Source organism: Daphnia pulicaria, chromosome 1, assembly GCF_021234035.1.
Source record: "Daphnia pulicaria isolate SC F1-1A chromosome 1, SC_F0-13Bv2, whole genome shotgun sequence".
NCBI classification, from domain to species: Eukaryota; Metazoa; Arthropoda; class Branchiopoda; order Diplostraca; family Daphniidae; genus Daphnia; species Daphnia pulicaria.
Genome location: NC_060913.1, coordinates 10,867,326 through 10,894,564, shown reverse-complemented (window position 1 = coordinate 10,894,564; position 27,239 = coordinate 10,867,326). Strand labels below are relative to the sequence as shown.

Genomic DNA, 27,239 nt, shown 5'->3' with positions numbered 1-27,239 from the left:
GACGTATTGGCTCAGCAGTCCGATGCAACAAATTCTTTAGTCGCATTTAAAACCTTTATGTGAGTTTAAACGTATTCCGGAACCAAAATAGATTTTGGCAAAAGTGCAATGCCGCAGTTGTGAAGAGAGGAAAAAAGGGAAGCACACAAGTGCAACGTAGACAAAAAATCAATTTGGAAACAGTCGACTGATACACCATCTGCTTGGTGTCGATGTGCATCTTTATCGGCCGTCACGCATGCAAATAATGATTTCCAAATCAGTTTGAGATTTGAGAAATAAAGAATTTCTTTAAGCGGTAAAATTTGTATGTGTAATTACTTCCTGAATACAATCGAGAAATGTATAAGGAAACGAACATCGATTAGTAAAAAATATCTGTGTGAAAAATAAAACCGGAAAAAATGGTGAAGAAAAGCTATTTTGCTTGTGATTAAGTTCAACAATAAAAGTGATTACATGGGGGAATAAATAGTTCACACATTCACACTTGTCATGCACACATGGTATCTTATTTTGGAATTTTGTCACCTTCATCTGTATACGGGGAGGCTATTTAAAGTCGTTTTCATATAACTAGCGTGAACATGACAATTATTAATTCCGCCTCATCCAACGGGCCAGCCGTGCGCAAGCTGCTGATTCTCATTCCGATTGCGTACGTTCGATAATTCTTCGTCTTTTTTTAAAATTGTTTTTTTGTTTGTTTTTACATTGCGATTATACCGTGCCAACGGGAATTGTTGAGCAGTACTGGACTTGGGTGGAGGGGGGGGGGACACGTAAATTGACAATCAAGTTACTTCATAAAATATTTCAGAAAACACACACAGACATTCGACTGCAACGCTGGTGGCAGGGCGGCGTCATTTCTTATTCATGAACGCGGACGCAGCGGCCTCTGTAGCAGAGCTCGTACATAAGAGATACTTCAGTTGCCGTGGAAACGCCCAGCACTTGGCGTTCGTCATCGGACGATTCGCTCGGGTTCGACAAATCGTCAACGTGGTTACCTGCGGCCAATTCGATGGCGCCATCTTCTTCGACTTCCTCTTCCACCGGAACGATTGACTCCTCGATGACCACTGGCGCCTCTGTCGTGGTCGTGATGGGCTCCGCCGATTTGTTGGTTTCCTCCACGACGACTGGGTCCACTTCAGCTTCCTCCTGTTCTTCGACAAGTTCTGAAAACGCCTCGGCCGTCGTGACCGTAGGAGCCGCAGTTGAAGACACGACGGGCTCGGTTTCATCGACAGTTTCGACAAACTCTTCGTTCTCTTCTCCTTCGACTTCATCCGTAAGGATCTCCTCTTCGACTTCTTCTTCTACTAGTTCTCCTTCGCCTTCTTCTTCTTCTTCTGGCAATAATTGGTCGTTGGCAAGGGGTTCGTCCGTCACTAATTCGTCGGCTTCCTGCTGGAAGGCATCGACTGGTTCTTCTTCGACGGGAGCCTCGGTGGTGGTGGTGGTGGTGGTGGTGGTAGTTGTCGAAGGGGCCTGCGTGGTCGGGCGACCGATCCGGATGTTCTGAATTCCAGGTCGCGTTTCAGGGACACGTCGACCAACCGGAAGCAAGAATTGGGCCGGCGAATTATTGATCAAAATAGGTTTAGATTCAACTCCATCGCGGATGCCGAATTCCAGTGATTGCGGGGCAATGAAATCCTCCTGCGAGCGAATATTTTCTTGCCCTTGGATATCGAAGACGGGCTTTGTAATGCGGATGGTTGGAGGCAATGGTCGCCTAATGGAAGCTGCAGGTCGGAGAACGACCGGTCGGTTTCCAACTTCCGGCCTGACAGGTGGAAGAGGGATCCTCGAGGAGGTGAAAGTGGTTTTCCCGCGGATGCGGAGTGGCTGATCATTGCTGGAAACGACCTGACTGGCCGCTTCTGGTTCAACAGTCGTCTCTCTTTGACGCTGGATGGCCTCGTAGGGAGACCAAGGCTTCTCGGCCGGTTCGACGGACTTCTCATCTTCCAAAACCGCTAGTTCTTCTTCCTCTTCTTCTTCTAAAGGAACGTCTTCTTCTTCCTCGGCGACTGGAACACTTTCCTCGACTAGTACAATAGGACTGTCTCCTCTAATGATTTCCTCTTCGAGAGCGGGTCCCTCGGTAACCACCGGATCAACAAGTCGAGAAGCTGTCGGGGCGACCGTGGGAACTGTTGCTGCAACAGTCGTTGCTTCCGGCGTTGTGGATGCTGTCGTAGCTGCGACTGTTGGCGTTGTCGTAGCTGCGACTGTTGGTGCTGCCGTCTGAACAGTTGTAGGAGCCGCCGTGGATGCTTCCGTGGCAGCTAAAGTCGGTCCGGCAGTCGTGGGCGTAGGGGTGGTGAAACTGTTGGAATTGATTCGTATGCGGCCTCTTCCACCGACCAAAGTGCTGACGGTGTGACGGACTGGTGGAGGCGTCGAAACTTCAGCCGGAATGACGTTCAAGCTATTGGGCCTGTTGAAACGAATGCGTCCGCGTTGGTTGCCGGAAGCGGCGTTTTGTGACTCGAGTGTCTGGAACGATTCGTCACGTTCGACGACTGGAGGGTCAAGATCAAACGAGTCGTGATGTGTTTGTTCAACAGCGGCGGGTTCGACAATGAACGATTGAGCCTTTGGTTGTTCTAAGACGACTTGCGGTTCAACCGGAACAGGAAGCGGCGGCGAGACCAAGGAATTGGTCTTAACTTTGTTGCGAATCTTCTGGCCGAAAGAGGTTGGATCTACCGGCGCATCGGGTTGAGTTTGGCTCAGAATGGGTTCGAAGTTGTTGGCGGAAGACGGAGTAATCTTCTTTCGGTTTTGCTGACGCTGGAGTTGCTGACGCTGACGAACTGCCTGGAAATCCGGCCATTGGGGAACTCCGCCTTCCAAAGGAATTCGATTAATTGGTCGTTTCTTCAGCGGACGAGTTTGGGTGGTTTCAGTGACTCCTGAAATTTCCGGTGCCGGAATGGGAGTGGCGGCCGGAATTGTCTGCTCGAACGCGGGAGTGGGGGCCGGCAGGGGAGCGTCTTCCTGTGGTGGTGGAATTAATGTGACTGTATTAGCGGGAACCTCGGGCGCCGATTCGAAAGAAGCCGGAATAATAGCCGGTGATGAGACCGGTTTCGATTCAACGACCGGTGCTACTTTCTCTTCAGGTGGAACGACTACTGGGGACTGGGTCGCTGGCTGAGGAATTTCGGACACTGGGGCATTCTCAACGACTTCGACAACTATTGGAGCTGGGCGGGGTTTGATGAGTTCCAAAAATTCCGGTGACTCGACGGCCAAGACGAGTGGCTCCTTGGGAGCTGGTGGAGGAGCTGGTTGAGTTGGTGGGGGAGGTGGAGGAGCCGGTTGAGTTACTGGAGGAGATGTACTGGTTTCTTCCAAAGTTTGGAACGGAACGAATCCAGTTTGGAGCCGGATATCGGATAGAGATTGCTCAAAGCTGGAAGGAGGAGGAGGCTGTTGGAACTGTGGCCGTTGGAATTCGGAAACGACAGTTTGTTTCTGGAATTGCGGTTGGAATTGCGGTTGTTGCGCTGGAATGGGCTGGAACTGTGGTTGAGGAGGCTGGAATTGCGGCTGAGAGGGCTGGAATTGTGGCTGAGAGGGCTGGAATTGTGGCTGGAACTGCACTGGTTGAGGTGTCTGGAACTGAGGCGGTTGAGGTGTCTGGAATTGCACCGGCTGAAGTTGAGGAGGCTGGAATTGCACAACCTGCGGTTGCTGGAACTGCACCGGCTGAGGTTGCTGGAACTGCACCGGCTGAGGTTGCTGAAACTGCACAGGCTGGATTGGCTGCTGCTGCGTTGGCTGGAACTGCGGCTGGGGTTGTCTAAACTGTTGTTGGGGTTGCTGAAACTGTGCCGGCTGTTGCTGAACCTGCTGGAATGGTGAGTTGAGGGCAAACTTGACGTTTTGTATGGGAATTTGCACACGTCCGTAGCCTTGCGGAACGCTGTAATCGAGCGGGGCCACGAAAAGAGGTGGGTGCGGATTGCGTGGGTCTGACACCGTCTGCTGCTCCCGCTGCGGGGCACCGACGTAGGTCACGTCAAACTTTTGGCCTCCAGTCGGTTGGGGGTAGTTGGGTGGCGCGAGGAAGACGTGATACGATCCATCCGAAGCTGGTGGCATCCTCTGCAAGTCCATAAGCAGCGCCCCGACGTCGACGAACTTTTGGGCTTCCAGTGGGTTTTGGTTACGCACGATCAACGACACCTTGTCTCCCGGTTTCACGTGCACTGGAGGTTCATTCTAACCGAACCGGAAAAAAGAAACAGGATTTATTAGTGAAGGATAAAACAGATTTTTTAAAAAATATTTCAATTCAACGAATATCGCCAGACACAATGACAAAGTCTTTTGTTCCTTGATTAAAGCACAGTCATGGAATGTTGATGGATAGTTCTTTTCTTGAAAATGACCATCGGCGGGAGAAAAATCGGGGTCATCACGGAACCGAACAAAAGAACAATGGCGACACACCGCATACAAAAGAAATAACGTACTGCGCTAAACAAAATTGTATGTATATATATGTGCACGAAGTCGTCGGTTGAAAAATCACGGGGCCGGGCTTTTATCATCGGGCCATTATACGCACGTCCATGAAGGGACAAACCACGTACGGGACGAAAACGGGAGTCGGACAAAAACATGACTTGAAATGTGTGCCAATTTTTCCGTCTTTTTTCGGTGCGAAGGATGTGTGTACAGTTAGATCGCGTTGTTATTCTCTATAGTACCTGAAGGTTGTTGGAACCCGATGCTTGGAAAGGCCCGTCTTGGCGCCGCGAGGCTGTTTGTTCTGGCAGTGCGAAGCGCGGAATGGGGAACTCGTCGGAGACGGGACTGGAATTGATCATAACCGGCCGGGCTACCTGATAACGATCGAGGAGAGAACACATGGCCATAAATAATATTTCAAACGAAGAAAAAATAATAAAAGAAATGGCGAAAATAAAACGGCAACACAGTCTCTCACGTTCGCCGTGATGTAGTGTTATCTACGTCGTTGCATTCGTTTGTGTGTTTTCTGTTTATTACCTGACCCGAGTGATGAATGAACCAAGTTTGGCCAGATGGGAAAGCCAAGTGAAGCGGAACTGCTCCCATCAAGACGGCCATCACCGTCAAACAACTTTGTGGTGCCAGCATGTTTGCCGTCTGGTCTCTGGACCAATTGGGTCCACCGAGCAGAAACTAACCTTTTATAGAAATAGAAACTTTAGTCTCGAAAAGACTCAAATTGTTTAAATAAATAAATAACAAAAGAGACAAGTGTCAAGTTCCTCAAAGTAACCAGAGAGATCGAGAGAGAGAGAGAGAGAAGTTAGTGGGTCAGTGGACCGATGCGCTGCAAAGAACGTCACACGAAATGTGATTAGGTTTTACCCAGGTTAATTGGTGTGACGAAATAAGCGACGCTCCGGCGACGGTGGTAAAAATTTGGCGAGGCTCATTGACTTCTTTGATGGACTAGACAGGTAATATCGGACGCTTCCATCTATATAAATTAGCGCTCAGTCGAGATCAACGACCGTGAAACACCTGCAGTGTACCGATTTTTGGCAACCTCCTCTGTTCGACCAATTATCTGCCAGGTGAAATCGATTCATCTGCATATTATCTGCCCGTACTATCTCGACGTCTATAAATTCGTGAACGTTACAGTTTCCGGGGTTATTCCATTATGAAGAAGATAGTTCAGCTATACGAAATCAACAAGAAGAAAAAAACAAAAGAGAACAATGCTCGATTTGCATAGTTCTATGGATCTGTCTTCTTCTTCTTCTTCTTCTTGCCCGCCCCTCTAAAGTTATTTAGGTCAAGTGAAAATGTAAACGAATGAAAGCACATCAAGATGAAAGAAACAACAAAAAGAACACGCACACACGAAACCTGACAGGTGAAGAAGAAGAAAAAAAAAAAAAAGATGAAAATCCCAACCAGAAAAAAAAAAGAAAATGGATTTGTCTTTTAAAATAAATATGGGTCGGGATGTGTGCGCACCTGTTCTGCATCCCACACCGGAGCACTTCGGCTTTCACGTAAAAGAAGAAGAAGAAACCAAAAACTCATATCTGATCTGATGACCGCAGCTTTCTCCCGTGTCGGAGAGGGATTCTTTTTTCTTTCTTTCTTTCTTCTGTCTTTTCCTTTTAATGTTTTTATTTCACGCTACAGGTGGGCTGATGAGAAGCGGACTGGGCTCGTAAAAACTAGTGCGCCCACCACCTTTCGCTTCTTTCTCTTTCCGTCTCAATGAGCCTGGAGTTTTTTTTTTTGTTTCGGTTTCGTCACGTCCTCTCTTCCGCTCATTTACTTTCACGCCATTTCGACAAGTGTGTAGTTGCACACGAAAGGCGACGAGCTGCACAGCTCCCGGAATCACGAGCCCATCAGATTCCCACACGTCTGAAGAAAACGGTCTCTAGACGTGCGGGGGTAGCAAAGGCATAACTCTTATAGAACGAAGGGAGAAAGTTTCAGTCGGGGAACGATTCGATGGTTGCGGGCTACCAATCAAAATGTCGATTATCTACCACAGTCAATTGGTCGTTATTGATTCCTATCTGGGCAATTGAGGAAGTGGAATAAATACAATTGGTTGATTGTTGGGGGTGGAAGTAGGAAAACACATAAATCCGATATCACGAACGTTCGTGATTCATTCGAAATAAGTTTCCAGCCGCGAACTTATCACAAACCAAAAATCTAAAACTATTCCGAGAATTGGGCAATAAAAATATAAAGAGATACCTGGTGACCTATATATTGCCTAATATTATTATCTATATCTATCTCTATATATAAAATAACAATTTTATATGTGAAGGTGTGTTCAAGGTGCACGCGGGCCCCTCTTCCGCCTTAGGGCCGGAGCAACCTGCCGCACATCGGAATGCGTATGTGCTGGAAGCGGAGGGGAGTCGCTGCGGAAGCGTCCCGGATAGGGCAATGAAAATTATTGAACATACATACATACAATATTTAAAAAAAAAAAACCCAAAACCGGTTTTGTAGAAACACAAAACAGGTCCGTCACAAAAATTTAGAAGGACCTCAAACAAAATTATTTTTGGTCGTCGAAATTTTTCACAACTTTGTCGGGTGGAATATTTTGGTTGTGTTGATACTTAAATGAATTGAAGGAGGAAAAAAAACAAACAAAATGTGTGACGAAGGTCTAAAAAGGGAAGACGTGCTGCACGAAGAGGAATGACCAAAAAGGTATTCACACTCTGCCGGTCCAAATGGAGGTCAACCGGTCAGCGGTCACCTCCTCTTCGCTCTCCTCCCGCTACTTTATTTTGTTTGTTTGTTTGTGACTTTGGTTTCCTTCTTTCTTTCTCTCTCTCTCTCTCTCGTCTGGTCAGGTAAATCGATTGGAAACTGCGCACGACTTGTTTTTCTTTCCAGTTGCCATGTTCAAATGGGCACATCACAACAAATGCGCCATCAAATCAAACGGTAATAAATGGGAGAAAAATTTGGAACTTACCTGAAGGTTAAGGCGGCTAACACGGAGCAGAAGGAGTCGCACTGATCACTTGAACGGAATAGAAAAGCGAAGTGGACAGCAGCACTCGTTTTTTAAAAACAACCACTTTGGGCTCTCGGTGATAAAATCGCGGATGAGATGAGAGTTGTTCGAGTGGTGACAAATTCCGCTGGAGCCGACGAGGTAGGTACTTGAGCTCTCGAAGAGTTGAAGGAAGACTGCCGACGTTAGGTTCCACTCCGTCCGGGTTTGATTCGTCCTGTTCCAGAGCCAAAGCAGCAGAGCTTTAGCTGGATGAAGCAAGACAAGAGGCGGGAGTTTTCTTTTTCCTTTTTCCCATGCGGGAGTGCCGGTGCTTGTGGCTAAGAGGAGGTGGTGGAGTTGGTTGAGGGAGTCGGTTTGAGAGAGAAAAAACTCGGTCAGACAAGGCCGACGTCGATGACACACAGAACGAGTCGAGTGGGTGGAGAGAGAGAGAGACGAGCGCTTCAGGTTACCACCCTCTCGTTCCTCCTCCTCTCCGAAAGAAGAGGAAGAAGAAGAAGACAAAAGGCAAAGGTAAGGTACGCAGGCAATAGGGCAGCAGGTAACAACGTCCTAGATTTTTTCTTAGATGCACCTGTACAGTGTGTGTGTGTGTACACGCACACACGAGGCAGGTAGGCACGCTGGGCGACCGATTAAGATGGAAGGGGGACATTCAGCTCCACCTTCTTGCCGGCCATTGCGGCGCAACCAAAAATATAGCCGAGTGTCCACTGACCCGTTCCCGGCGGACCATCCGGCCGGCCAGAGAGAAGGAAACACCATTTTTTCGTTCTAAACGCTTGCAACACAATTGGATCTTTTTTATCCTCCCATCATCCACGGTCGGCAAGCAGCTCCGGCACAGTCATCATCTCTTTAACAGGCAATGGGTGGGCTCTTCTCGCTCCCGGCAACGCGCGCTTGATTGTACACAACACAACAGCATGGGCTCTCTGCTCTCTCAGATGGCCATACCTGAGCGTTGACCTAACCTAGCTGGCACATGGCCCTGTGTGAGTCCAGATAAAATAAAATAAAATAAAAAAGCGACCCGTTGGATGGATGGAGAGGCAGAAGGGCATCTCATAGTCAGATGAAGCAGCCAGAAGCCTTTGAGTGCGTAACCTACTGACATCCATCCCCGCGGCCCGTCAGCTATATTATTGTATTCCACGTTGCTCCGCCGACCAAAAGAAGTTAGCCACCAGTCACGCTTTCCTTGAACGATACGAACAATGATTAGGCAATCACAATTGTCAATCACTACAGAGCAGTGCATTTGGCATATATTTACCAATTGACGCGCATCGTTGCCTTTCCGTCTGGTCGTTTACAAGCCGCGGCGATTGGAAGCAGTAGGAAGACGGAGGGGGGAAGAAAAAGTAGGCTATCTCAGTCCTTGGACGCTTCAGGCTTGGAAAGCTTTTTGCCGTTTTTGTCCTGCTAGTAGTCTCTGGTTATCAATAAGGTTCTTTTGAATTTATCGACTCGTGGTGGGAGAAAATCTCGAGCGGTGTTCCCCGCCGCACGGTTGAGCCAAAAGATCCGCACGAATAACAACATTTTCTTTTTTTTTTTTTTATCATTTAAAAAATGTAAATGACATTTTGCAACAAGAAAAAAAAAAGAGACTTTATATTCGACGCTGCTACAATCGAAAGAAAAAAAATTTTATCTTTCATAATGCTTTTTACAAGAGCTACATGGAATAGGAATGCACGAGTGGACCGCGGTGCGTTCTTATGAACGTACGTTTGACGTGGAATCCTACTGTTAACAAAAAAATTACACGCACACAAATACCTTTATAATGCTGTAAAGTGTTAAGACATGGGGAAATAATTAAATACCAGTTTAAATGTGAATATCTGTTAAGGAAATGGCTATTAATGGTCTACTCAGATACCCAGAGAAGGAGGTGGGTGAGTTACAGTGGAGGGCTGGGAGTCAAACAGTGTGTCTTCATCTTCGTCATCATCACCACCATCTCCAAGAGGCTCCATTTCTTGGCTGCCAGCTCCTGAATTGAGAGGACGATACTTGCGAGTGCCTGTTCTTCTGCTACTTCCCCTTCTTCTTCTTAAACGGCAAGTCCTAAAGACAAAGTAGAGAATGGCCAAGAAGCAGAGACCGCCAAAGACGTATGTGCTTCTGATCAGGGCATCCTTGTTCGGAATGAAGCTGGATCCATAATTCCATGTTTGATTGTTTGGGGATTCATTTTTACCAACTGCAATTGCACAACGGGAAAATTGCAATTACCCACTTATGCAATCAAGTGAAAAGGCATGATGAAATAGAAAAAGGAATGAAACTGATTCAAAACAGAAAGTGAATGGCCAAATAAAAATTAAATGCAATGATTAAAAGCAAAAAATGTGTAAAAACGACATACCTATCGGGATCGTGGAAGTACCGGAATTGTTGGCATGATTTTGAGTTTCTAACGCTTTCTTTTGTACATCGTCGTTGGACGTTTGCAGTGCGTTTTCGCCCGTTGACAATGTGTTTTCAATCATCATTAACACAAGGCACAAGGCAATAAAAAATCGAAAGGAAAACATGTTCACTATTTATTTTTATGATGGCGTAGACTCAATCTTCACATTGGTAGCTTTTTTATCGTAGAATTTCGTAATAACACTCGGTAATGCCGACCGACCACAATAGCAGACGAAAATGAAACTTGCCACGTTTGTCAACAAGTATACGTTGCCAGTGAAACCTGCTCCCACTGTTATTAGAAAAAAGAAAGAAGCCATTGAAGAAAAAATAAGAAGAAGAATGTGCCATTCGTGAGAAAATCAAAACCTCGGGCGTGAAAAAATCTAAAAAATCTCCCTCTAGATGAAAATTCCATTCATACTTAATTGCTCGAGGCACTGTGTGCGTAAGAGAAAATAAAACAAGCAAGTAAAAGAAAAACAACACAAATATTATGCTCGTTATTCATGGGGGCAGCATGTTTTTCATAACTCTCGGGTCTCGGAGAGTCGAGACATCCGCCCAATTCCTTTAAGGTAAAGATGATTTTTTTCTCTCTCCTTTAAATTATTGTGTACAGCACAAAAATAGTTGACGGAGAAACTCTTTAAACGATTCTTTAAAAAAAAGAAAAAATTCTACACAGAAAAGGAGAGACAGGCTGATGCGACGTAAAATTGTTTAAGGATGACTAAGTCAAGAGTCATCATGTCGAGCCGGCTATGAAACGTCTGCATTCTTGAATGAAATCAGAAAGCGGCAGCCCTAAATACCCTGGCGATAGTCGAGTTAACCTCGTTCTCGTGATTAGATTTCGAAAAGTTTGCCGCGAATCTTTAACGCCCGATAAACTCTTCAAATCTCTATAGGCGATGTCTGCTTTGTTGTACATACCACTTTCAGATTATTCCCAATTGTTCAAAAAGTTCCCTCTTGTTTCAACAACCGAAGGCTGTCGAGGATAACTTTCACCTGTGCGAGTGTAGGACGTTGGACGCGCTTGAATAGTTTATTTACCTTCAGTCAATAAAAAAGGAACAAACAGAATAAGAGTTGCCTGGGTAATTGTACAGGCGGCTAATAAGAACTGCGTTTACGACTTACCATAGAGTTGCTCAAGTTGCGGTCAGACATTTCCGGTCACTTGGCTCTTGTCGTACCTACCGAGTACGTGTTGGCTGAAACGCACCAACACTCCCGCATTGTTATTCAAGCGAGAATGGAAATTTTCTCATCCAACTTCTTTGTTGTGCAAATAGTACGGTTTGAAAGTGTTGTTGAGTGTTGTGACAACATGCAGAGTAGCTGCTGTCACTGATGACTTATGCGTTGCACGGCAAACCAGTTTTGTGCTGCTCTGCTGGCAAACGCGTTCGGTTGAAATATGCTCAGACTTATGACGGTGTAGTGATCCATCACGCTCGGCAACGTTTCTCGGTTGAGTTAGATCCTTGGCCTGCATTCGGTGTTGCCCAGGGCTGCCACCATCAACGTCGCCGATGTAAATTTCGTCTTAATACATTTCGGTTCTTCTGGAGCTTTTTTTTTCTTCTCTTCTTTGTAGAAGATCTCCCACTTGGAACAATAAATTTTGTTTTTTTCCTGTCAGACTGGAACTGACAGCGATCCTCCCTTTGGAGGATGAACGAATTTATTTTTAAATTATTCTCCAAAAGAGTGAATCGACAGATCGGTGCCGACACGGTGCCGTTACCATCGGCCGCACCTGTGCGTCCGATATCCGCAGGGGAAACCAATTCAAATAGAAAGAAAAGGCTAATAAACAATCATTTTATTTATCGGCAAATTTTAGCAAAGCGTCACGTACTACGCTGTACCATTTCGACTTTCACCAATCTGATGAGAAATGGAAGGATGAAGAATCAGCTCGGCGCGTGAGGATCCCATCACGAGAAATTCCCGGGCGACGTGTAGTACGATATTAATTATACGAACCTTCGCCATGTCCGGCGGTACCGCGTCAATTCCTTTCCCCGTTTACTTTTCTCCCTTCTTCTTTTTAATACCCATTTAATACGCGCGCGTCCCAGTTCCAACGTCGTGGAAAGAAGATGAATAGTTCCGTGCGGCGGCGGCTTTCCAGTCGTTTGGTTTTCTCCGACATTTCTGACTTTCGTGAGGAGACGGTTTCCTCGTTCTCTTGAAGCTTTTACCCGCGTTCAACTCGAAGCTCGTCTAGTCCTTCCCGTCGTAATAATGCCTGTGCTGCATGTTCACGACCACCTAGCAAACTGCTTGATGATTACCTAACGACACCTGTTCCTTCGTCTTCCTGTTGAGCCAGCCAAAATAGGCAAGGCCACTCTCTGCGGAACAGCAATTCTCACATGACGTGACGAATGACATTTGAACCTGTCGTGACTGTTGCACTCTCGAGAGACTCACGTATAGATAGACGAATGGAGCGAACGAACGACCGACCGACCGACCGCGGGAGAGTGTGTCAAGAGTGGCAAGGAGAGTTTGAAATTGACGAGGTGCTCGTAAAAAAAAAAAAAAAAAAAAAGTAGGTTGACACCATCGTTGATGCAAACGAAGTGTTTAAAGTGCTCAAATCCTGTTCGAACCCTTAAAAGGGCACACAGCCGGATCATATGTCAACAGATTATACCTGATATGAATAGATTACTCCAGATTGAGTTACCTGGCTTATTCCAATCAGCAGAGGAGAGTTGAAGGAGCGGGCGTGTCTATTATATACACCGCAATTATTTAACCAAATAAAGTACGCGCTCGTATGTAACTATTTAAGGTAAATCATGGCCAGCCGCGACACTTGGCCAAGGGGACGAAACAACATCAGCACGCAACAACCGGTTCATGAATAATCAAACGGACTTGTATCATTCGCAGCTCTTTTTTTTTACTGGATTATTTTATGTAAAGTTTCTTTGGCTTGGCAGAGGCTTTGCATTCAAATGGTTGAATCTCGAGAACCGACGGGAGGTCTAATGTTCTTTTGACCATAGGCATTACCTAAAATTTCGCTGCCAGGTCCAGAAGTAATAGCGCACATTTCCAAGTGGCTTTTTAAAAGAGTGGCATTTTCCTTTAGACAAAAAAGCGGAGATCCGCTTGGCTTGGTCTGTAACTAAAAACAAAAGAGCTTGCGTTGTCTTGGCCTGAAGAAGTAGGCCACGTGACGTGACAAGGTCACGGACGACTCTGCTTTTTCCTGTACAGACTGTATTCTGAGCGATGAACCGAGGCGGAAGGGTTCACTGTCGTATACTACTTGTTTCGTCATTATGCACTTTGAAAAGGAAACAATCGGGTGCCACTAAGCACACCATTTCTCTGTTTGGGGGGGGATTTTTTCAAGGTTTCAATTGTTCTTCTTTGGCTCACTTTCAATGCACAGAGTTTTGCCCATTGTTCTTTCTCGAAAAGATTGAAACGCAGCACGACATTCATTCATTGACACGACAATTCCAAATGTTTCACAGGCGAACGCCCAATGTTTCAAATCGTTCCAGTTTCAACTGATGCGCGTGACCCGGACTGGGGAGAAAACTGATTTCGGTCGTAACTCTCGCCAGAGAAAATGGCAGGAGATACGATGCAGATGTGGGTTTGTTTTCTCCTCTGTGCTGCTTCTTCTCTTTTCTTTCCTTGCCAAAAAAACAAAAAAGAGAAAGACCATTTTTGTTTTTCTCTTTACAATCGGCTGTTCGATAACCCACAAGGATGCGGGTAATTCGGCTTTGTCTTTAATGCGCAATCAATGCGCATGCAACCAAACCTATCACAATTTTGTTTTCCTCATATTTTTTTGTTTCAATGATGAATGTGAGTAAATTTCCAAATAGCCGCATCGATTGTCCGAAATCTGTTTTTTTTTTCCCGAACGAATCGCACGTGACGACTCGACGAAATCGGTGGGAGAATACAACAAATAAACTATTCGTCATAGAATATCAAAAACATATCGAGTACATAGTTTCTTTTTTTTCTCTCTCTCTCTTACTTCGTTTGATTGCTGTTACGCGGGTCTTTTTATAGACCCCTAAATCTCTAACAAATTTCTTCTCTTGAGATTTTGTACGGAAAAGGTCGACGATCTTACTTGTTCTCCTTCACGCTGAAGTGTCAGATCGACGGGCTGCCGCAGAAGAAACGTAATAAAGCTCCCTCTTCATTTGGTAACTCAAGTAGCTGATGACCACATAGAAATTAATAGTAAAAAGGAGAAAAAAGATCTATATAGAACGGACGGAAGAGAAAGTTGACGACTTGGAATCAGATTACCTCATTATGACTAGTGGGATGATCAGCATAATAGCGGCCAACTCGAAGGTGAACCCACGGAATATAGATCGTGTCAGCGGGTAAAGGATGTTGAACACGATCGAGCCAAGCAACGTGCAAATATTTTCAATGGAAGCAACAAATGCAAACAGCTTTCCTATCAAATGAAAAATAAAGAGTTAGAATCAGAATAAATGTTTCCTAAACGAAATTCTACAGACCTAATTCATTGGGATCGACCTGTTTAGACAAAAGTGAGCGAATGGATGGTAGGCAAAAAGTGTTGAACATTGAAAGAAATGGGACACAAAACATCATGGCATTGGTTGTTGCGAAGCCGTGCAGGACCAACCCAGCGGCTTTGGAGACAAGACCGATGCAGCAGGTGATGGCCTCCTGTAGTTTTAATCGGCGGACCACTGGGGATAAGGCGATTAGCGAAAGCGCGCCAACTCCGAATTTCAACCCGAAATAATAACTGTAGGTTTCATAACTCCAGTAAAGTGGGTCATCCTTTGTGAAAAGATAAGCTACGTCCATTTCACCTAGCAATCAATCATAACGTCGTTAAATGTTTTTTATTTTGTGATCGGGGAAGAATTCAAATATATTACCTGCTGTAACGGTCATAGTTATAAGTGCGCAAGCTATGAGAAGAAGAAGGTTCCGGCGTCGATTATTGGGACGAGGCTTGAAACAGGTTTGCAAACTTGATTGAAAGTGATGGCAACTAAAGAGTTTTCGACAGTAATTTTCGGAGGTCAGGATTAATTGCTCGTCGGCGGATCGATCATCCTTAACCGACGGCACCAAGAAGATTACGTAAAGGATAACTAGTACATAAAAGGCCATAATCACAAGGAAGACAGCAGCATGGCTTTGAGTTGCTCCTAGTAAGGCACCACCGATAAAGGGCCCCACGGTCCCGCCACAGAAAGTCATAGCCTCTAACATGGCTACTCGCAATGAGCGGCTCTCTTCGCTCGTAACAGCCGAAATGTAGCTCATGACACTCATGATACAGCTAACAAAACCTCCAAATATTCCAGACAGAAAACTAGCCAGAACAATCATAGAAACTGGAATGGAATCATACAAGGACATGAGAATGTAGACAATGCTTGCAAGCACCATGCCACATGCTGGAAAGAGAATTGGCCACTTTCGATCATACAAGTCAGAATACCTGCAACATAAATAATATGTTAGTCCGTAGAAGAAAATCTAAAGATATTTAGATAACTCACGATCCAAGATAATTAGCAACAATTATTGAGGGGATAGTTAGGGCTGCTGTAGAGCCAAGAATCCAATGAGAAGCCTGTTCTTGAACAACATCTAGTGCATAGCTGTTGTTGTTGAGGTTTTGGCACACTGAAGAATTGAAATTGCTCTGACAAGTCTTCTGATACACTAAATCTTGAAATACTGAATACTGCATAAATGTTGCTAGCATATACAAGAATAATACAGGTTCAACTGTCACAATAGCTATAACATTTTTAAATCTATCTAATCTGTTAGCTGCCGGAGCTGCTGGAGTAAATGAATCTGTTGATGTCACCAGGTCAGTGGAGGAGGCATCTGACACTGAGCGTTCCATGATACCCAATATTACTTTAATAAGGAAGCTGAATGAACAAATTTGAATTAATAAAGATAAAATTTATGGTTGTCATTGTTTTATTTATTTATTTTGTAAATTGAAGCGTTACCTCGAAAACAAACTGTTCACTGGATCTCTGAATTGCTACTGACACGCTTTTTAAAAAAGTACAGACTAGAGGCTAACAAGTCGATCGGTCAAACATAGCGAAATTATGAAGAGTAGCTAGGGCCCCACACTAATCGTTTGAGGACGTGGTGTATCATAAAAGTTTGAGATAAACAAACCCGAGACAAGACAGACAGCATCACACGCATTATGTCATTGAACTTCCCTTGTATTTACAAATGTACTGTCTGCTAGAACAGGATTGCGCTGCCATCTATCTCATGAACTTGATCTTTTGATAGATTGATGGATGAAGCATGATAGTTGATGGTTAGTAATTTGGTTAGTAATTTGGAATAGTAAATGAGTGAAATAGTTGTATAAGGAAAAAAGAAATCAATGGGCAGTATAATTTGAATAGACACTCGAGTTTAGTTTGCTTTCCCCTTCCGGTATCGGTGTCGGGCTTGGGCTTTTGTGAATTTCTTCTGGGTCGTTTCAGGTAACCTTGTGGCACCGCCATCGCTAGGTTCCTCATGACTATTATTATCAAGACTATCGTTTTCTGAAAAAAAGAAAGACGACAAGATTAATGAGGCAAATTCGTTTGAATATGAATAGATTCTTAAAGGTATATACCGCCGGAGAGATCAAACGGAGGTTGCAGTAGAGAATCTCTTTGGTTTTTAACATAATATCTGTATAATTTACAGAATCCAAATCCAATAAAAGAAATGGCAATGGTCATCAGCACTTTGAGAATAGGATGCTAATGAAATGAATAAAAAATAGTTAACATGGCATTATCTAAATAAAAAAAAAGAATAATTAAATAATAAATATTCATTACCACCAAAACAGGTTTGTCTACAATCAAGTAGTCTGCAAGAACAATTACAACTCCAACTATGATCCCAATTCCAGCTCCAACCCAAGGAATTTGTTTTTCAGCCCTCTGATCCTTTTTCAATTCCCTGCCTGCTTTTCTCATTGAATCAATGAGAGATCGGTCATCTTTTTGAAGGTGGAATGCCATTGAATATGATGTCAAAGCTTTTTCAAAATGAAATGTAGCCATTTCCACTTCAGCTTTACGAAAGTAACCTTACCAAAGAAACATGTATGCATGAAATTTTAGAACACTTCCAACATTGGTCTTTTCCAATACCTTTAGCCCATTCAGGCTTCAAGTCTATGGTCCGAATAGCATCTTTGTAGGCCAAAAAATACTGCTGAATTTTCAGGAACGCAAGCGAACGATTGCCTGAAACAATTTCAATTAATTAACGTTCTGTTATAGCAACTAAAATTGTAGATGTTACTGTGAAGCGCATGGTTATTGGGATCGGATTGGATCGCTGCGGAATAATGCAAAACAGCCTCCTCATGTTTGCCTTCTTTAACACAGGCATTTCCTTTTTCTCTTAGTTCATCTACGTTCTAAAAATAATTTAAAAAATGAGTAGCTTGTAATTAATGAACGAAAAGTTGTTGACAGTTTCCTATGACTTACCATTTGACAAACCGCGTTTGCTACTTGGACCTTACTATCGTCTACTGCTATGCCCATACACTATCACCGCCACCTGGTAGAGAAAAGTCCCAAGCTTTGTACTTTTATATTGATTAATCTTAGTCATCTAAAAAGTGCACGCAATATATTATAATGAATATTTTAAGAAAATCAACTTCATAGACCACCTATTTCCTAATTCATTTTAAGGGTGGAAATTCAAGTCAATGTGGATTTAAGAGATTCGCCGCAAATTTTGCAGACCCCTATTTTGTATCCTCGATTTTTTAAACACTCAAATCAACTTCTATCACTGTAAGTCCACTGACTACGTTTCCCGTTACTCAATACAAAATGCAAAAAAGGAAATTAATTTAAACGAATTATCACAAATTTGATTTATTAGATTCCACATTCCCATCGCAGGTTTTAACAAAACCTACAACTGCTGCAATAATACGTTCATTAACTCGTACCAGCAAAGTTAGCCAAGTTCACACACAGATGCGTGTTTGTTTCAACAGATTTTATTTTTTTTATAATAGAAACTGGGAATAATGAAATTTGTCCCAACACTAGTCGAACACGGCTGGGACGAGATTAGAGAAAACGTGGACTCGAAGAAACTCGCGATTATTACAACTCCTTCAAATCCTTAGGTGCTCCAGAACGATCCCATCCCCTCAATTCTTTGGTGGCATGTTTAGCGATATATTTGATGAAGTCATCCGTTTCGCGACCACCCTGAAATACAAATTTGTTTGTAGGACATAATTGATAAAAATACGCATTAAGCAGCATTTACCTCGTATCGGACATGATTGTCTTTGTCATCCTTGGCCAACCAGTAGAGAGTAGGGAAGCCTCGAACTTCAAATTTGCTGGGCACGTCATTGGCAGTTGCGTCCATCTTGACAATTGCCACATCTTCATCTTTCAGCGCATTAGCGACCTCTTCGAAAACGGGGCCTAGTTTCTTGCAGTGACCGCACCAGGGGGCGTAGAATTCGATCAAGGTGTCTTTTCCATTTTCAACAACTACTTCATTGAAGTTCTTAGCAACAGCAGTCTTCAATGGAGTGCTGTTGTCTGGAATAGCTTCGGATTTCATGTAAGGCTCCAATTTCCCTTCTTTAACGTCATTCAAAAATGTCTGGAAGGATTCGATCCTATCATCCATGATAAAATTAATAACTTCCCGAAATCGTTATTAAACTAAAGAATATCTTACGAGAATGCGTCTTTCATGGTGAACTTTCTGCCGGAAGCATCACGAACAGCAACACGGGGTTTGTCGTCGTTGATGTACTCCAAACCAAATTCGTTCAACTCTTGTTGGAAGTCATCTTTGTTGCTGATGGCAAAAGTGAAAGAATCGGTGAAGGACTGAGCAACCTTCAGGATACGGTTGCGCCAATAGTTGGTTCCTTTTGGGTTTTTGACATAGTCAACTCCAAAATATGCAATAACAATTGGATCTTTAAACTGGGCTGCATTATCCACGCTGCGGTGACCAACCAGACCGAAACTAAAAAAATTGAAAGAATAGTAAAAATTACTCAAATACATCTAACTAAATCATACGAAAGACTTACAAGTTCTTCTCCACAAATGTGTTGATGGCTTCTTTAGTGGCAGCTCCCTCATAGACAATGAAGTTAGGCTCAAACTTGTTATGCAGATGCTTTGGTCGGAAGAGAACAATATTATCTGAGTAACCATATTTTTCAACAACATCCTTGTTGCTTGATACAGCAAATCGGACCGATTCTCTGAGTTTGTCAGCCAGCTTCATATACACAGTCTTTAGTCCACTGCTCTCATCAGCAAAGAAACCAACAACTGATACATCTTCCTTTGCCAAAAACTCTTCAGCAGCTTTGACATTCAACAATTCCTTAGCAGATGGGCCAACTTGGGCTCTCATGAACTTGGCAATACCGGCTGACTCTCTAGGACCATTGTAGTCACTGGATACCTCACCATTCTTGAAGATCTTAATGGTGGGATAACCTTGTACACTAAACCTGTTACAAGTGCTCTTGCCACCTTCTGTGCAGTCAACCTTTGCAAGGGTAATTGGAGGATCATTACTCTTGAGCATAGAGGCAGCTTTTTCAAACTCTGGCTTCAGACGCTTACAATGGCCACACCTGGAAACAACACAATCAGTTTTACATTTAATTCAGTAGATGGATGACACAATACAAATTAATCAACTTACCAAGGGGCGTAAAACATGACCAAAGCGGTATCAAAAGTTGCGAGTTTTGAATCGAAGTCATCATCAACAAGGTCTACAACAGAGTCTGCGTTGGCAGATAAGACCAAAAGGCAAGATACTAAAATAGTTGAAATGACTCGCATTCTGGCAAATACAAACCAGTTCGATTTATAAAAAAGAGTACTATTAAAGCTACAACACTCTTCAATCGGTGACCGATCAGCAACAGAGCTTCACTTCAAATACCGGTCTCACAGCAACTAGACACTTCGACTTCGAGAGACGTGTACGTTGACACACCCAATCAGAAGAGGCGACGTGTTTTTTTGGCGTCACGTTGTCAATGTGGATAGTTGTACACATAATTCTCATGAAATTCCAAAAACATTTTCATTTACGAACTAGTTGATTTATTTAAAAATTCAGAATTTATTTTTTTATTCATTTTTAGTCAAATAAATTCTATGATTAATTTCAAACTTTCTGGCATTTCTCTTGAAAACTTTGGGGAATATGCAGACGAAATAACAATCTGTCATAGCGGTCATACGCGAAAGACCAACTCTGTTAAAGTCTGTTGTTTTTAGGTTTTTGTAAAAATTTGTTACTGTAAAAATGTTGGCTCGGTCTATATTTTTAACTGGGTGTAGTCGTGGGTTAGGTTTAGAAATGGTGAAGCAAATTCACCCGTTTACAGAAACTTTGATTGCAACATGTAGAAATCCGGAAACTGCTTCGGTATAAAAAGATAACCTTTGGCCTACACTAATTTCATTATCTATAAATTTCTTCGGTTCACTTTCATATTCAATTTGATTTACAGGAACTCCGAGAATTAGCAGAAGAACACAGTCATATAAAAATTCTTCCAGTTGGTAACATAGCATGCCATTGAATTTAAATTCATCAAATAAATTTTGTTGCAGACCTGAAATCCAACAAACATACATTTGGTGGCAATCTTTGCAGATGTGTTAAACCATGAGACCTTTGGTGATGTTGCAGAAGAAGTATCTTCAATTGTAGGAGAACAAGGGTTAAACTTGTTGATCAATAACGCTGGAATATCTCCAAGATCAACCCGCATAAATTTTGTGACTGCAGAAGCAATGGCTGAAACTTTTGCTGTCAATGCAACATCACCACTGATGTTGACTAAAGCACTGTTACCTTTGTTGAAAGCAGGTGCTTCCTCTGATGTTGATGAGGATAGTGATTTCTGCATTAAAAATGCAGCTATTGTGAACATAAGCTCTGTGCTAGGGAGTATCAGCAATAACATGGGAGATCGTTCTGGTGGTCTTTATCCTTACAGATGTAGCAAGGTAAAATTTATTTTCTGATTTCAACATGATTTTATCCAAGCTTTAAATATTTTAGGCAGCACTTAATATGGTAACCAGATCCTTAAGCAGTGATTTGAATCCATTTAACATTACTGTTATAAGCATTCATCCAGGTATGAGTGTTAGCACAATTTCACATTTATTATTATTTATTCATTGTATTTGTTTTTTTCAATTAAAAATTTCTGTCTATTCACCATGCTATTCACGCTATGAAAATGTATGTATCCAAGGTTGGGTAAGAACAGATATGGGTGGACCCAATGCACCTTTGTCATCACAAGAAAGCATAGAGAGCTTGATTTCTACTTTAAAAGAGCTCACTTTTGACAAATCAGGACTTTTCTTTAATCAAAATGGTGAAGAGATCCCTTGGTAAAAATCAACCGTGCTCCGTGCAGTAAGCTCGTCAGGTAATTATTTTTAGAATCGTGGTTTGTTTATAATTCACGAATACAGCAAATCTACATATTTTGTTTCCGTAAGTCTTGTAGATAACGGACCCAATAAATAATGAATCAAAATTACTGAACTAAATTTTGGTGTTCATTTTCTATTTATATAAATAATTATAAATATAGATTTTTTATGGCATTGTATATTTCTAATTTTAACTATTTATTGGTTGATAGATGGCATTCTTCGTGTCAACAATGATAACATCCCCATCCATTTGCTGTAAATGTTCCGCGTTCGAACTCCAAAGACAGTTCCAGAGACAGAGAGAGCGGTACTTTTTCCATAAACATAGTCTTTGGTTTACTTTAAGAGCTATTCAGAGAATTATTTAAAATGGAATCTGAGATTGAGTCAGTGACAGCTTTGTGGTCTCAAGAACAATTGACAATGAAAAGTAAACTCATCATTTCAAATACTGAACCGTGGCAAACAGATCGGTAGGCGACTAGGCGCATCATCTTCTTCGATGAAGATGATTGTGTGGTACAAATTGGAAGTTGTGTAATGCTATTATTTTAACCACATTTCAGAAAGCTCAACCTTGTTGGTGGAATGGACATTTCATTCTGCAAAACTGACTCTTCTATAGCAATTTGCACACTAGTTGTGTGTAGTGTCTCCCAGCAGTTAAAGGTTGTTTATGAGGACAGCTTGCATGTTAAACTTTCTACTCCATATATTCCTGGTGACTTTTGTTAACTTTTCCCTGCTATTTAAGAGCAAATAGTCTTACATCTTTTTTTATTTTATTTTTTTAAATCTAGGCTTTCTTGCATTCAGGGAATTTGAGCCTTGCTTGAATTTATACACAAAGCTGACTTCCAAGCATCCAAAACTGATTCCTCAAGTACTTATGTTTGATGGAAATGGAATCTTACATCCAAGAGGATTAGGACTTGCATCTCATTTTGGTGTCTGCACAAATACCTGCACTATAGGAGTGGCGAAAAATCTGTATCAAATGGGAAGCATTCTACGAGACGAGAACCACTTTTCCCAAATAAATTCGCTCAGTGCGCCGGGCGATCATTTTTTTATTAAAAATTCAGCAGGAAATGGCGGCGAAATTTTAGGAGCAGTAAGTAGTGTATTTTAAAAAATTACAATTGATATTAATCGTTTTAATCTTCCTTCGAATTGATTAAGGCTTTGAAAACTACTCAAGAGGCAAAACGACCAGTTTACATTTCAATAGGGCATCGAATTGGACTTGAGACGGCAATTTGGGCTGTCATGCAATGTATTAACCGATATCGCATTCCTGAACCAACGCGACAAGCCGATATTCGATCTAGACATTTAGTTAGAAAGCTGGAAGAAAGTAAAAATAAAAATGTTGACCAGTATCCGCCGAAAATATCTTTTCATTGAATTCCTTTATTATTGCTGTTTTCCAAGCAAAAAAATGTAACTAGACATGTTATTTGAGAATTTAAATAGCCCATTGCCCATTACCCATGTTCTTTATGAGATGGTACAGTATTGCACTGGAAATTTCAAATTCTAAATTAACCAATAGGAAAACCTAAAGCAATAAAAATTGCAAGATACAACTGTTAAATCACAAATGTAGAAGCGTTTTCAGCTGTGCAATGGTGTCTTCTGGAGATGTGACTTTATGACCGATTGTACGAGAATCTTCATAAATTTCGTGATCGTTCCCTCCAGGTGCAGTTTTATCGCCAAAGAAATGAATTTCTTTAAAACCGTCTTTTTCAACGAATGAAAGAGCAAATGTTTTGTCCCAACCTTTCGGAAATACGTCAATACTAATTTGGCCACCTATAAATATAAAATACAGTATTAAAAAAATTGTTTGACTTGTACACAAATGTTTTCAAAGAAGTACCAATGCTGAAAACTAGACCCAAATCCGGAAATTGGGCTTGCAATTCTTTTACAAAATTTTCTCTAATACGGTGTTCTTTATCGTACTCGGCAAACTGATCCCTTTCAGCTTGTGAACAACTTCTTCCTACTGGGCAAACATTAACAAGCCCATCACGAAATTCAATGAAAGTTCCCCTTTTGACTGGCAGGGTCAATTTCGACATGTAACCCAATGCATAGTTTATAAACTTTTGTAGCTTTTCTTCTCCAACATGTTCTTGGATGCTCTAATAAATGAAAACATGATTATTTCAAGTCATATTAGTTTTACGGAAGCATTACTGTTTACCATCTTTCCAATCATATGCCCATTTTTGTAGGCGACTAGACCATTTTCAGCAAAGACATACTCAAACTTGTTGATAACTGCAAATTATGTGTGTTGGTAGTCAATAACCCATGAAATACATTACAAATTTAACTTACCATCTGCACCACCCATTTGCTCTGCAATCTTTTTCAAATCTGATCCACCCACCAGACCTATAGTTGCCACTGGTTTCACTTTGGTCAACAGAAACTCTTCTGTTGTGGGAATAATTTTCTAGTGTAATAAAAAAAAATTAGCTATTAAAAACTTTTTAAGTTATTAAATTGGTGAGTAGCTTACATTTCTATGCATAGTTAAGGTTCCATCTACATCAAACAGACAGATAATTTCTTCACGTTTAGGTAAAGAAGCCATTTTCGTTAGTTTACTGGAGAACTGAAACAGATAACGTTTTCTAGAAAACGAACTCAAAGTATGAATAAGATAGCGCGCGCCGGTCTTTGAACACATCACAAACTGGTTTTGACACGTCAACAAAAACGCCATCTAGCGATCATCACAAACGTTTAATTCATTAACTCATTAATGGAAAAATAATAATAATAACTAGAGCACATTACATAAACAGGACACCAAAATAAAAAAAACTTTATGGTGGACCAGTACACATACCCAACACGATGAGCGAAAACGATGATACGGAAAAATCAACCATGGTAGTAAATAACGCAATAAAAAATAAATGAGATAGATAAGAAGAGATGGGAAGATGATGGGCACAACATCAAATATACTGTACAATTAAATTTCTGGCTCCACACTTTCCTTAAAAAAAATATTCAGGTATTTTGGATTGATCAAAATCGCTCATCTGCAATTTTCTTGACGTTCATTTGAGCGCGACGAAGAACGGTGGCCTCCAAAAACGAATCCGATTCCGTGACGCAAGCCGGTAAATATTCTTCCATGTTCCATGTGCCGTCTGTGCAAGATTTACCAGGAGTAGTCGAACTATGGCTTACAACAGACCTAAAATTCCAAACATTAATTAGACAACATGGAATAGTGTTACAACTCAATGATAAGATAAGTACCTTTTACTGGGAGATTCCTCTGTTGTGGTAGACGATGGATTAATTACCATGTGCGATCGAATTCTTGAGCTGGTACTGTTAAACAAGTTGAAGGCCATAGATGATACGGTATACGTGATGAAAACAAACAGCATGAGCGGCAAAGCCAAACAACCGAATACAATCAGCAGTCCAAACATCAAACAACACCCGATTGTTAGCAACGTGCCTAAATATCAAGATTAAAAACAAAATACTATGAAAATCTTGCTCAAGGTGACCTCTATTTGATTCCCCTAAAAAAATTGGAAAACCAAGAAAATAGGGATACGGGAACCTTTCTAAGAAAGAAAGCTGAGGGTTGGAGGGTTGGGCTAAGAATTTGTTGATCACGTGGGGTCAGCGTGGACAGGGTATGAAACATAGTGGGATAGGGTAGCATTTATAATTTTTTTTCTAAGATAAGTTTTTAACTGCCATTCTTAAGCTATTAAATATTTGTGCACTCAAGTATTTAAAAAAATTATACCTTCAACGAAAACGAATCCGAGGAATGTAAACGCCGACGCTAAGACGCAAACCAAAATGGGGAGAGAAACGAGGCCGATAAGACTCAAGAAGAAAACCGATGTCAAAGATCTTTCTTTAGCCAGCATACGCATCTGCTCCAGCCAAGATTGTGAACTGATACGCTCACCTATTAAATAATAAAATGTTGAATCGAAATGCACAACCATTATAATAATGAATAATCAACGTCGACTTACCAACGTCTTGAACTTTCTCCATGATGCGACTCTGAATCATCGCTTTTTGCCAGTTGAAATCAGTCAGACCTTTACCTAGAAAATACAATAATACACGTTAAATAGTTTAAATTATTATGCAATAGAATTAAAAGATTTTACCTCCTTCGCTGGTGCAATCGGTCGAATCGTCGGAATTGCTTCGACGAAAATCGCCATTAGTTGCGTCCACTCGTTGCAGGTTGCGAGGTGCCATAATGCTTTTTGAATGCAACTTGTTACTGAAGCCAAAGATAGGCCAAGATACGTCAAAATTACACTTTAAATGGACAAATCGAACAGGGAAATAACGACTGAATCGGTTGACGTGAATGGGTAGAGTGTTGGATGCTACTTCTGCTGCCTTCCAAGAAGGATTGTTGTTCATCCTAGGTCCTCTCACCACGAGCGCGCTTCCCTCCAGACTGACTTGCTTTCCCCCAGAAAATAAGGCACGGACGTTCTATTTATTACAAACTCAAACCCAACCTTCGCATCTCGTCCTCGCTCTTCCTACCCTTCACAGAAAAAGAAAAAGAAAAAAAGATCATATTTTTTCAAAAAAGAAACAAAAAAGAAAAAGAAAACCCCGAGGTGGTTAGGGCCTGAACTTTGGCATGAGGAGGGTTCACAAATATAGACATAACACAATATTCATGTTTACTTTGCGCGTTTTCTTTAAAATTATTCTGGTAGTTTCTTTGCAATTTTTTAACTGCAGCGACATGCCCTATCTGTTTCTGAGATCATCTAATCATTGCAATTCCCGTTTGATGATGATTAATGGACTTTGATTTCGCATTTGTCGCAATTAGGGGCTATATGTTTCAAGTATAATTTGCCTAATAGTTTGAGTAATAACAAAGCAACGCTGGTGGGTCAGTGGGAAAAATTCGACCTAATTTTCCGTACTCTCCGTTCCTGAGACTAACCACGTGATTGTCAAATGAGCAGCATAGTATGGATTTCAAGGCAAATCAAAGTTTATGTCGTTGCCATGCGTAGAGTACATGCTGGGTAACATGTTCGCGCATCACATGCATCCGATCATCCGGTGCACTTGTCAACCATGTTCTTCGATTCGGAATTTTCCGCCTTCAAATTATCGCTAAACGAATTATCAATTATCCCTTCTGGACTCCATTTCCAGGTCAAATCCCGAACGAAAGTGTACCTATTATCCTAGAACTTTAGACCTTCTCTTCCGGTTCAATTTTAAAATAGCCTCCGACAAAGATTTAATCTATCCAACTCGTGCTGTTTACATCAAAATAGTTGTTGTTTTCACACATTTCAATTTCAAAAATGGGAAACGCTAAAGAAATTTTTTGTTTCTTTTCCGTTTAATCAGTTCAAAGCGCGTGTATGACTCATTTTTGAAATTTCGTTCGAATTGGTTAATTGAAGAAACAAGACAAAACTCGCGTAGGCCGAGTTCAATGACTCAGGAGATGACTTCAAATATTTCAAAAAATGTCACTGCATAGTAGCTTATACAGTCGCACATCCAGTATAGGTCGAGTGCAAAGTTCACATATACTTTACAGGAACGAAAGGGATGCTGCTGCTCGCAAGGACTTTGGACTAAATGAAACTGTCAATTCACTAACTAGGCAAAACCAGTTTTTTTAAAGTTTCAAACTCTATGACCTTTGGTACCACAGACCACAGTTCAGAGGACAACATGAA

General features: G+C 41.9%; 7 protein-coding genes across 8 annotated transcripts; 2 read left to right on the top strand and 5 right to left on the bottom strand.

Moving 5' to 3' along the window:
* Positions 1-688: 688 nt before the first annotated feature.
* LOC124344404 (calphotin-like) lies at positions 689-9,059 on the bottom strand. 2 transcript variants are annotated; one of them, XM_046797950.1, is made up of 5 exons: positions 8,817-9,059; positions 7,496-8,740; positions 5,038-5,193; positions 4,737-4,871; positions 689-4,245 (listed from the first exon to the last, which is right to left on the bottom strand). In XM_046797950.1, the coding sequence occupies exons 3-5, from the start codon at positions 5,146-5,148 to the stop codon at positions 874-876; spliced, it is 3,618 nt and encodes a 1,205-aa protein (XP_046653906.1). In that variant the 5' UTR covers positions 5,149-5,193; positions 7,496-8,740; positions 8,817-9,059; the 3' UTR covers positions 689-873. The 2 variants fall into 2 exon arrangements, with proteins under 2 accessions (XP_046653906.1, XP_046653898.1); XM_046797942.1 differs by having other exon boundaries at positions 5,038-5,198; positions 8,817-9,058.
* A 112-nt stretch (positions 9,060-9,171) lies between these two features.
* LOC124346968 (proton-coupled folate transporter-like) lies at positions 9,172-16,115 on the bottom strand. The gene is made up of 7 exons (XM_046798419.1): positions 15,991-16,115; positions 15,523-15,906; positions 14,890-15,461; positions 14,497-14,820; positions 14,276-14,432; positions 9,918-14,182; positions 9,172-9,752 (listed from the first exon to the last, which is right to left on the bottom strand). The coding sequence occupies exons 2-6, from the start codon at positions 15,876-15,878 to the stop codon at positions 14,104-14,106; spliced, it is 1,488 nt and encodes a 495-aa protein (XP_046654375.1). The 5' UTR covers positions 15,879-15,906; positions 15,991-16,115; the 3' UTR covers positions 9,172-9,752; positions 9,918-14,103.
* Positions 16,116-16,197: 82 nt separating this feature from the next.
* LOC124348885 (small glutamine-rich tetratricopeptide repeat-containing protein beta-like) lies at positions 16,198-17,610 on the bottom strand. Its single transcript, XM_046799263.1, has 6 exons — positions 17,503-17,610; positions 17,312-17,429; positions 17,158-17,253; positions 16,840-17,093; positions 16,629-16,758; positions 16,198-16,554 (listed from the first exon to the last, which is right to left on the bottom strand). The coding sequence occupies exons 1-6, from the start codon at positions 17,557-17,559 to the stop codon at positions 16,421-16,423; spliced, it is 789 nt and encodes a 262-aa protein (XP_046655219.1). The 5' UTR covers positions 17,560-17,610; the 3' UTR covers positions 16,198-16,420.
* Positions 17,611-17,885: 275 nt separating this feature from the next.
* LOC124346984 (protein disulfide-isomerase A3-like) lies at positions 17,886-19,999 on the bottom strand. The gene is made up of 5 exons (XM_046798420.1): positions 19,727-19,999; positions 19,098-19,655; positions 18,734-19,030; positions 18,308-18,671; positions 17,886-18,246 (listed from the first exon to the last, which is right to left on the bottom strand). Exons 1-5 carry the CDS (start codon positions 19,867-19,869, stop codon positions 18,139-18,141), a joined length of 1,470 nt encoding a protein of 489 aa, XP_046654376.1. The 5' UTR covers positions 19,870-19,999; the 3' UTR covers positions 17,886-18,138.
* A 241-nt stretch (positions 20,000-20,240) lies between these two features.
* Positions 20,241-21,599, top strand: LOC124348994 (C-factor-like). The gene is made up of 5 exons (XM_046799450.1): positions 20,241-20,464; positions 20,550-20,601; positions 20,696-21,051; positions 21,107-21,185; positions 21,306-21,599. The coding sequence occupies exons 1-5, from the start codon at positions 20,342-20,344 to the stop codon at positions 21,449-21,451; spliced, it is 756 nt and encodes a 251-aa protein (XP_046655406.1). The 5' UTR covers positions 20,241-20,341; the 3' UTR covers positions 21,452-21,599.
* Positions 21,600-21,735: 136 nt separating this feature from the next.
* Positions 21,736-22,968, top strand: LOC124348879 (endonuclease V-like). The gene is made up of 4 exons (XM_046799250.1): positions 21,736-21,968; positions 22,062-22,216; positions 22,296-22,609; positions 22,678-22,968. The coding sequence occupies exons 1-4, from the start codon at positions 21,865-21,867 to the stop codon at positions 22,900-22,902; spliced, it is 798 nt and encodes a 265-aa protein (XP_046655206.1). The 5' UTR covers positions 21,736-21,864; the 3' UTR covers positions 22,903-22,968.
* LOC124349946 (phosphomannomutase-like) lies at positions 22,891-26,051 on the bottom strand. The gene is made up of 8 exons (XM_046800900.1): positions 25,674-26,051; positions 25,533-25,607; positions 25,295-25,462; positions 24,032-24,081; positions 23,848-23,965; positions 23,711-23,787; positions 23,381-23,648; positions 22,891-23,313 (listed from the first exon to the last, which is right to left on the bottom strand). The coding sequence occupies exons 1-8, from the start codon at positions 25,936-25,938 to the stop codon at positions 23,093-23,095; spliced, it is 1,242 nt and encodes a 413-aa protein (XP_046656856.1). The 5' UTR covers positions 25,939-26,051; the 3' UTR covers positions 22,891-23,092.
* Positions 26,052-27,239: the final 1,188 nt, after the last annotated feature.

Excerpts from the sequence above, each read along its gene's own strand:
- LOC124344404 (XM_046797950.1), bottom strand. The coding sequence starts at position 5,148 with ATGCTGGCACCACAAAGTTGTTTGACGGTGATGGCCGTCTTGATGGGA. Across the intron at positions 4,872-5,037 it reads TCATTCATCACTCGGGTCAG|GTAGCCCGGCCGGTTATGAT; the intron begins GTAATAAACAGA and ends GATCGTTATCAG. Across the intron at positions 4,246-4,736 it reads CGGGTTCCAACAACCTTCAG|AATGAACCTCCAGTGCACGT; the intron begins GTACTATAGAGA and ends CGGTTCGGTTAG.
- LOC124346968 (XM_046798419.1), bottom strand. The coding sequence starts at position 15,878 with ATGGAACGCTCAGTGTCAGATGCCTCCTCCACTGACCTGGTGACATCA. Across the intron at positions 15,462-15,522 it reads GTTGCTAATTATCTTGGATC|GTATTCTGACTTGTATGATC; the intron begins GTGAGTTATCTA and ends TTTATGTTGCAG. Across the intron at positions 14,821-14,889 it reads AACTATGACCGTTACAGCAG|GTGAAATGGACGTAGCTTAT; the intron begins GTAATATATTTG and ends ATTGATTGCTAG.
- LOC124348885 (XM_046799263.1), bottom strand. The coding sequence starts at position 17,559 with ATGGGCATAGCAGTAGACGATAGTAAGGTCCAAGTAGCAAACGCGGTT. Across the intron at positions 17,254-17,311 it reads CAATAACCATGCGCTTCACA|GCAATCGTTCGCTTGCGTTC; the intron begins GTAACATCTACA and ends AAATTGTTTCAG. Across the intron at positions 16,759-16,839 it reads TAGACAAACCTGTTTTGGTG|CATCCTATTCTCAAAGTGCT; the intron begins GTAATGAATATT and ends TCATTTCATTAG.
- LOC124346984 (XM_046798420.1), bottom strand. The coding sequence starts at position 19,869 with ATGCGAGTCATTTCAACTATTTTAGTATCTTGCCTTTTGGTCTTATCT. Across the intron at positions 19,031-19,097 it reads ACATTTGTGGAGAAGAACTT|TTTCGGTCTGGTTGGTCACC; the intron begins GTAAGTCTTTCG and ends CAATTTTTTTAG. Across the intron at positions 18,247-18,307 it reads ACAATCATGTCCGATACGAG|GGTGGTCGCGAAACGGATGA; the intron begins GTAAATGCTGCT and ends TTTGTATTTCAG.
- LOC124348994 (XM_046799450.1), top strand. The coding sequence starts at position 20,342 with ATGTTGGCTCGGTCTATATTTTTAACTGGGTGTAGTCGTGGGTTAGGT. Across the intron at positions 20,465-20,549 it reads GAAATCCGGAAACTGCTTCG|GAACTCCGAGAATTAGCAGA; the intron begins GTATAAAAAGAT and ends TTTGATTTACAG. Across the intron at positions 20,602-20,695 it reads TATAAAAATTCTTCCAGTTG|ATGTGTTAAACCATGAGACC; the intron begins GTAACATAGCAT and ends CAATCTTTGCAG.
- LOC124348879 (XM_046799250.1), top strand. The coding sequence starts at position 21,865 with ATGGAATCTGAGATTGAGTCAGTGACAGCTTTGTGGTCTCAAGAACAA. Across the intron at positions 21,969-22,061 it reads GAACCGTGGCAAACAGATCG|AAAGCTCAACCTTGTTGGTG; the intron begins GTAGGCGACTAG and ends ACCACATTTCAG. Across the intron at positions 22,217-22,295 it reads TTCTACTCCATATATTCCTG|GCTTTCTTGCATTCAGGGAA; the intron begins GTGACTTTTGTT and ends TTTTAAATCTAG.
- LOC124349946 (XM_046800900.1), bottom strand. The coding sequence starts at position 25,938 with ATGAACAACAATCCTTCTTGGAAGGCAGCAGAAGTAGCATCCAACACT. Across the intron at positions 25,608-25,673 it reads CGATTGCACCAGCGAAGGAG|GTAAAGGTCTGACTGATTTC; the intron begins GTAAAATCTTTT and ends TGTATTTTCTAG. Across the intron at positions 23,649-23,710 it reads GGCATATGATTGGAAAGATG|AGCATCCAAGAACATGTTGG; the intron begins GTAAACAGTAAT and ends TTCATTTATTAG.